The 8,486-nt window shown below is 37.7% G+C and overlaps 1 protein-coding gene across 1 annotated transcript; it reads right to left on the bottom strand.

The window, feature by feature from the left end:
- Nucleotides 1-465: 465 nt before the first annotated feature.
- On the bottom strand, nucleotides 466-8,247 carry LOC107850357 (cellulose synthase A catalytic subunit 1 [UDP-forming]). Its single transcript, XM_047400330.1, has 14 exons — nucleotides 7,787-8,247; nucleotides 6,531-6,726; nucleotides 6,246-6,427; nucleotides 5,844-5,961; nucleotides 5,556-5,745; nucleotides 4,915-5,181; nucleotides 4,428-4,773; nucleotides 3,882-4,019; nucleotides 3,671-3,796; nucleotides 3,202-3,414; nucleotides 2,811-3,078; nucleotides 2,223-2,419; nucleotides 1,781-2,131; nucleotides 466-1,294 (listed from the first exon to the last, which is right to left on the bottom strand). Exons 1-14 carry the CDS (start codon nucleotides 7,865-7,867, stop codon nucleotides 707-709), a joined length of 3,261 nt encoding a protein of 1,086 aa, XP_047256286.1. The 5' UTR covers nucleotides 7,868-8,247; the 3' UTR covers nucleotides 466-706.
- Between the last annotated feature and the right edge of the window lie 239 nt (nucleotides 8,248-8,486).

Here is an 8,486-nt window from a genome sequence, read left to right as displayed (position 1 = left end):
CTCAAAGTATGATAGCAAGAATAAATTTAACCTCTAAAGTATGCGAAATGATATATTTAGCCAATTTTTCAAAATAGAGGGTTAATTTTGACCATTTTTCCTATTTTAAAAGCTAAATTAATAGAGAAAACATCGCATTAAAAAGCTATATAAATGCATTACTCCAAGCTGAACTTTTCTTCAATTACTTTAACCGTTCAATATTATTTCTGTTTCTGTACCAACTATCTTTGAAGTACTTCCAACATACTTAAAATGATGGAGAATTGGCAGACACGCAAGACCAAATATCATCTCTTTTGATTCCTTAGGCCTAGCTGTTGTTCGCCTGGACTGCAGTTTAATGAACGAATGCTTTTGCATGAGAGTTTTGTCAATGAAAACGTATTTAACAGCTTCAAACACAATTCAGAAAAATATCATCTCTTTTGAGGAAGTGAGTCTACAGTATAGAACGAACAATACTGCACGAGAAAAAAAAATCAAATTTAAACTCTTCAAATCATAAGTTACGGAAACTGGTATACAAACAAAAGGCACAAACCAATAGAGTTGGATGTCTTTCATGCATCACACTCTTTCCGACTGACAACAGTGGTACAAAATGAGTATATATAGAACTACATAGTTTTCTTATATACAAGGGAATACATTAGCAATCATCTTTCTTATCTTAAACAAAACGACCACGGAAACTGCTTTCTCACTAGCAGTTGATGCCACATTGACCTCTAGAAGCAGTCTTAGTAGCGTCTGATGTGAACGGATCTATGCGCACCCAAAGCAATGAGAATATCGACGCAAGGAGAACAGCCCAGACAATGACAATGGTAGGAGTACGATTCTGACGTCCCAACAAACCTTTGAGGAAAGGGTACAAGTGGACAATGACCCAAATAGCAAAGAACAACTTCCCAAATAGAGGGCCCCATGATTGATATCCACTGTTTATGGCATATGAAACCCCTGCCACAATTCCTACCAGATTCACAATAAGAACTGTCGTTGGAGGAACAAGCAAAGACGTCCATTTGAACACATAAAGTTCTGCAAATTCTCCATCCTCATCGTTTGCCTTTGATGTGACTGTAAAATTGGTATCAATCCCAGCAAGCACTTTCAGCAGACCTTGGAAAACTGCAAACAAGTGAGCCGATGTACCACCAATGACCCAGAACTGTTCATTTCTCCACCAGTCTTCAATACTCACACCACTCCACCTAAGCTCCAATATACCAGTTGCAAAAATGGAAAGGAAGAGAAGAATGAACCACATGCCAGCATAGTTGCTTATCTGCACGTAATTCAGAATCATTCATAAATATACACTTCACAAGTACTTAGAAATGTATCTACAAGGTAAGGGGATCAAGACCATAACATAACTACAGGCAAGCTAGAGAATAAATATATCTAGAGGAACCAACAATGCTGTCCAAAGTGAAGACACAATTACATTAAAATCAGAAGAGCAAAATAATTCTCAGCATTAAGACACAGAACAGAAATTTTACAGGCTAAGAGGACAATACGAGGAAGAGGAACAATTTGTATTATTTACTTTCCTTTTCCTATTTTCAACTTTTTTTGTTCTTTACACAGATTCGCTCCCACCTCACTAGGGGATCATTTGAGTGTGAGAAGTTCGTATACCCCCTTTCTAATTGGACAAGTATCGTGCGGAAAACATTTTATTGGTATTTAATGCTTCAATCAACTATTTATGATACAGGTTAAATTTAAACTACATAAAGCAATTTGAATGGAGCTTTTAACTTACCTCAGGAATGATAAATTTCCCCGTCAGAAGACAGATGGCAGGAAGTATACAGTAAGCTAGCAAAGGTATAGATGTGATAGGATACACAATGGTGTTAATATATGCTAATCTCTCCAGAAGCATCAATCTGCCACTGTAGCCATACCATATTGGGCAATGCCTACTCAACAGGATTTCAACAGAACCCAAGGCCCACCGGAGCACCTGGTTTAAACGATCGGAAAGATTGATAGGAGCAGACCCTTTAAATGCTGGTCGAGGAGGCATGCAATATATGGAATACCATCCTCGTGCATGCATCTTAAACCCAGTCAAAATATCTTCAGTGACAGATCCATAGATCCACCCAATCTGATAGGAAACGACAAAAGCTTAATAAGGAGTTTTGTGCCACAATAAGATGCACATCTAAGTCATAACAGGAAACTCAATATTGTTGTACCTCCTTGCCCCATTCAGTCTTGTCCTCGTAGCCACAGCTAATAACATGGATTGCTTCTTTCAAAAGAGTTGCAGGATTAGTAGATGGAGGAATGCCTCCTTGTTCCATAAAGGTAGCAGCAATAAACACCGGTGATTGACCAAACCGCTTCTCCAAGCTCTTCTGTGACATAAGCAGCGACTTCTCCTCATCATATCCTGTAAATTCAAACAAAACAGTCAACAAACAACATTGTCATGAAGGTATTCATACATATAGCAGCCTCAGCTATGAGACATGTAACACAGGTTGAGAAGTTGGGAAGATTGAAAAAATTGGTTGGTCAAACAAACCCAGAATAGCAAGAGTACAATAATGACATTCCGCTAAAATGACGTTTCAAGTCATACTGCTGAATGAAGGATCATCAAGGAAATATCATAAAAAGGTCAAAAGAAGTCAAAATTATGATACTTCCAAGTATTCTTAGCTGTAATCCCTCAGAAGTAAGATGCTTTAAGACGATATTGACTTATCTAAGTAGAATACTTAATTTTATCACAGAGGATGGACCAAGATTTTCTAAGGTTATCAATTCTAAAGACATACCTTCTACGACATCTTCAATGTCTTCCATATTAAAAATTGGGATGGTGGATTCTGTTCTTTTTGCAGCCCTCTTCTTATCAGTGTATTTCTTGTTTCCACTCCTTCCCTTCTTCCTTGACCCACCACAACAGCTCTTCACGATGATGTTTGGCTCCAAATCAGCCTCAGTTAAGACAGGATCATACCCGTATAGGGCCTGCCTGTTAAAACAACACCCAGTTCCCACATACATAGGACCCTGAAGACCATCCAAACCTTTCAAGTTGATCTGTGTAACATGAACATAATGAAATGAGTACTCATTCCAACCAACTTAAACATTACTCTGACATACCATGGGTAGTTGATATTACTTGATAAGCAATCTGGGGAATGTGTATGTGACACTTACATCAAAGAACACAATGTTGCGGTTAGCATATCGATCATGCAAATCAATGCCATCAAACCGTTGAGGGAACTGAACATAGCATGTCTTCTTTCCAAGAACAGGATCCATGAGGAAACACATAGCTTCTTTAAGTGCTTTGCTGTTGTTGAAGTAGTGATCACAGTCAACATTCAAAAGATATGCTCCATTAGTAAGAACTGCAGAAACACGAATCTGCAGAAAATTGAAGGTATAGCTTTTTTTATCAGGAAAATTGAAGATATAGCCTTAAATTAAGAAACCTCACACAAGAGAATAATATCAGATGGCATAAGAAGAGCAATATGATCAATATGTTATGAGACATTCTGCATCATCGCAGCAATGAGGTGTGCGTAAACTAGAATTATTCAATTTGATGGCATGCTCAATAAGAATGGACTTTTTTTTTTAAATGGAATATCTCGTATTGTGATTGTCAGCGGCGTACCAAAGCATTCATAGCACCAGCTTTCTTGTGGTGTTGAAAACCTGGGCGCTTCTCACGAGACACATAAACCAGACGAGGAAGTTCATTTCCATCAGTATCAAGGCCCCCGCTGTGCCCCAAGAAGACCTATCATCCAATCCGAAGTAAAAAGTTAAACACAGGACAAGGTGTACAGTGCATGAACTTTCACGTAATTAGAGACAAAGAATACCTGAATCATTCCTGGATGATCCCTAGGATTATTTCCAGGCCAAGGTGTTCCATCTTGCATTGTCCAACCCTCTTCGGGCATTTTTTGCGCTTTTGCAACAAGAGCATTGATTCGTATTTTAAATTCTTCATATTCCCTCTGCAGAGTCAAAATTGTCAGATTATTATAATCATTTGAGTGATAAAAAGTTTATTACAGAGAAAAAGGAATTTTGGCAGTATTATAGACATAAATCTTAGCAATGGAGAGGCGAGCTTTCCCAACTCGCAGAACTTTCAACAAACATTCAGGTTAAAGTAATCTGCACACCTACTTATCATGTATACATTAATTCATTAAGGGATCTTAGACTTTCAGCCTTTCACAATCCTATAAAAAATAATAGAGTTGAACTACTGGAGCATTTGCTGAATTAAACTCAACTACCATCAAAATCGTTATCTCTAAGACGTGATGCCTAGTTACCTACATGCCAATAACACCAAGTAAAATGAGATGCACAAAGTCCTCATTGCTAAATTCAACACATTGAAGTTTCATTTGTACCTTCATTGCCCTGCGCTCTTTCACAAAAGAAGGCTGAACCTTGTCCTTCAAATAATCTATCTTTTGAGCAAAATAAAATTCAGGAGCTCGAGGCTCAATGTTGAATTTCTTGCAGAAGGGAACCCATTTCCTTGCAAACTCTGCGGTCTCAGAAAGGGCTTCGAACGTTAGCATTGCTGAACCATCATCTGAGACATAGCATGAGACCTTGTCTACAGGATAATCAACAGCAAGAATGGACAACACTGTGTTTGCAGTAATGAGAGGAGGTTCTTTCAAAGGATCCACTGTACTAACAAAAACATCAACAGGTGCAAGCTGCGAAGGCTCCCCTTCTCTATCATGTCTGATAAAGTGAGGAAAAGACTTTCAAGACTGTAAACTAGACCACAGGATTTGAAACAAAGTATTTATCCTAAAATGAAGTGAAATTTTGGTAACCTTCCACTAATCAAACAATTTCTCTAAGAGTATCATAGCAACCAACCTGAACGCCAGCCTGTCAAGATATGTCTCACGATTGATCGGTGACCATTTTGGAAACTGATCGAGAAGCCAGGACAAGGCAAACCAGACCTCACAAATAACTGACACTAGCCACAGAGGATATGCATCATTCACTGGATGAGTTAGTCGGTATTGCAAGAAAAATCCCAAGATGATCAATCGCAAAATGATTACAACCCGATATGGGGTAAGGTGGGATGAAGGGATAGGCACCACACGGCTCATAGGCTGGCGAGCATCATCAGCCCTGTCAAAGAGAAAACCAGTAAGTATAATAGTTTTGAATTATATTTTCTTGCAGCATTCAGAGATGCAGAAAAACAGTATTACAAAACCACGAAAGATTTGACTAATAAACAGAAAAACAGTTCCAGGACAATAGAAAGGAAATTCATTTAACTTATCATTTCCCAAACTAAGTACAACAAATTTTAGCAGTGATGGTGAGATTAACAGTTCCAGTACAATAAAAGCGAAATTTTTAAAATTTTCACTTCACAAACTAAGTATTACAAGATTTTTGCAGTGAGAGAGCTGGATATCAGTGCTGGAGTTATTAGAGAAAGGAGCGAAAGTTTATAGTTCCCTATATATTTCTCAATTATTAAATAAGATGCTCACATTTGTAGCTCTTCTCCATTTGATCCTGTCCCTTCAATGTCTCCGCCTCTCCCTTCTGCATACCTGTTTGTTGTATGCACCATATTTTTCTCCTGTTTCAGTTTCCAACCCTCTACCCTCTCCTTCCAGTCAACACTTCCAAGCCCATACGAATTCAAGTCCTTTGACGGGTCCACAATTCGTACAGGAACTGCAAAAGTATGAAATTATCAGAAGTTTTAGAGGACTAACATAGCATTTTCATACACTACTGCAGTCAACTAAATATTAATTTCAAGTAGGCTATACCAGGCTGTCTTGGATCAACATAGGACAGGGATGCATGCTTATCTCCAGGGCCTAAGGGTCCTGACATACTTCTTACAGATTGCGTATCAGTTGTTGCACTAGGAAAATCACCAGAAACCTAAGGTAGGCAGAAAGAATTTTTAGAAAAAATAATGTGTCAGGGACTATGTTTAGAAGAGTTCAATACACTTGCCATAAAAATACAAAAAGCAGTTTAAATCAACAGTTTGTTATCGGCATTCAAATCTGAGTTTTCTGCAGAAAATGCAATCAACTACACTTCACTCCCAAATAAGGGATGCCAAATGAGGACCTCCTATAGGAGGTTCCTGTACAACAGATTAATGAAACAAAAATACAGCCAAAGCAACAAAATGACAACATAGGCACATTATCACTCACTGGCTGGCCATTTGTAAGAAGAGGGATTGGTTGCTGAGATTCGTGTCTAGAGGATGAAGAGAGACCAGCATCTTCACCCTGCCATTGCTTTCTGGCCTTGCTATTTCCTTGGGCATAATTGAACTCATTGTCAATGTCATCAACATCTTCCTCGTCATCATCTCCATCCACTCTTGGACTCCCTAATACATTGACCAAGCAATCATTTAGTTTCTAAAGTTCGGTTTAGAAGTAAAAATGAAAACACAAGGAACCACAAAAGCAACAGAAAGATATTGAACTCACCCTTGTACCTCTTGTATCTGGTCTTGCATTGAGGACATGATTGATTTCCATCTTTGCGCTCATACTCATAACAAGCCCGACATACAGGAAAGGCACATTCATTACAAGCGATGAATAGATCACCATTAGCAGTCAACCCAACAGTATCACCACAAATTTGGCATATTTGACTATTGAGTGGCTTCAGGGGTTTCGGCTGCACCAAAATGTCCACTTAAATTAACAGAAATTCAGATTAACCAATAGATACACGCAGACCTAGTCAAGCTTCAGTCTAATTAAGTGCATGATAGTTAGAAGTAGAGCAGGTCATTTATTCATTTGGATGGAAAGCACTCGAAAATAATAATTAGTAGATTCACCTAGAGGTGATTATCTTCTTTTTTTTTTTTACATTGCAAAATATCACCAACTTATATTTGTCCATATAAGTAATTCCAAAGAAAATGCATCTCGGTACATCCAAGAAGGCAGTGAATGCTCGAAATGTGAAATGTGGTGCCTTTAACCAAATATATTGATAATCTTGCCAAACAAACAAGGAGAATTCAAAGAAATATTCATAATCCGTACTCTTAAATTAATATGCGGATCTAAAAAGAAGTCCAGAAATTAGACATGCCTATATTTCACCTAAAGCAGCCATCAATTACTATTAGCAAGAGGCAAACCCGCTGAGATTTGATGTACCCGAAAGGTACATTTCTGAAGAGTGAAATAAACATCAAGGTTATATATGAAAGGGTAAAAAACAACTTGATCGTCAATATTTATAGACAGCTCACATCATGATACATCCATTCCAAAAATAAGATACAAATCCGTTTCAAAAGAAGTCAAATCTTGGTAATGCAACATAAAAAAAAAAAAAAAATAACACCCCAAATGAAAAGCAGCATATCAAGAAATCAAATCGAAAACAAGATCAAGATCAACAAACTTCCAAAATCCAATCTTAGGTTAAGAAATCTTGACTCTACTTCAACGACTAAATTACAAGTCCAAATTGATGAAAAGATGAAAACTTTAAAAGGAATCCCAACAACAGACTATGATCAGGTGAGATCTAAAACCCAACATAGAATTTAGAAGTGAAACACAAGGTGGTACAATCAAGAACTGATGCAAAGCATAAACTTGAAGAAAATGAGAGAAAAAAACACTAAATTGAGCTCCAGATTGATGAAAAGATTCAAACTTAATCTAAGTATGAGCAATGAGATCCAAACGTTTATAGATAGAAAAAGCATATATACCCCAGAATCAGAATCGTGGCGAATCCGAACCAACTCATTACGCTTGTGAGATCCAGCAATCATCCCCCCACTTGCCTCCATCTCTCTCTCTCTCTTCCTCAAGAAATTACTCAGGAGCTTGATGAACCTTGATTCACTTCTCAAGATCAAAATGGCAGCCTCTGCATTTCTCTTCCTCAACAAACAGATGGGGATACTACCTCTCTCTCTCTCTTTCTCTCTCTCTCTGGGTATCAGAGAAAGATCAATACAGGGGTTTATAGCAACACTGCATTTGCCTATCACTTAACTACTCTACTGACGTGGCATTATTGACATTTTTCACTTGTGGAAGAGGCTGGTTGTGAACAGGCTGTACTTTGCTGTGTTTTACCGGCTACTCCCGGTTTCTCCCCTTCGACAATCCAAATATCTGTCGGTGGACATCATTTTTCTTTCTTTTTCCTTCCATATATCTTGTCATTTTGTACTCTGTTCCATCATTTGCTCTTAAAATATAAAAGAATTCACGTCATGCTTCTGTCTAATTACATAATGCACCTTCCTCCTCACCGACAGCCCCTTCATATAATCAAGCGAAAAGGGTTAAATTTATCTCTTCATTTGAAAAATTAGCTAAATTGTTATGAGATTGATGTATATTGGTGTTAGTAAATGTCTATCAATATCTATTAACATCTAGTTGATATTTATTAAAATT

This window comes from Capsicum annuum, chromosome 12, assembly GCF_002878395.1.
Source record: "Capsicum annuum cultivar UCD-10X-F1 chromosome 12, UCD10Xv1.1, whole genome shotgun sequence".
In the NCBI taxonomy this organism is placed as follows: domain Eukaryota; kingdom Viridiplantae; phylum Streptophyta; class Magnoliopsida; order Solanales; family Solanaceae; genus Capsicum; species Capsicum annuum.
Note: the sequence above shows the minus strand (reverse complement) of the source record. Positions and strands in the feature narration are given on the sequence as shown.

Bases quoted from the DNA above. Each gene is read 5' to 3' on its own strand.
- LOC107850357 (XM_047400330.1), bottom strand. From the start codon at position 7,867: ATGGAGGCAAGTGGGGGGATGATTGCTGGATCTCACAAGCGTAATGAG. The intron at 6,428-6,530 runs GTGAGTTCAATA...TCAATGTATTAG, and splicing joins CAGATACAAGAGGTACAAGG to GGAGTCCAAGAGTGGATGGA. The intron at 5,746-5,843 runs GTATAGCCTACT...ATACTTTTGCAG, and splicing joins TGTTGATCCAAGACAGCCTG to TTCCTGTACGAATTGTGGAC.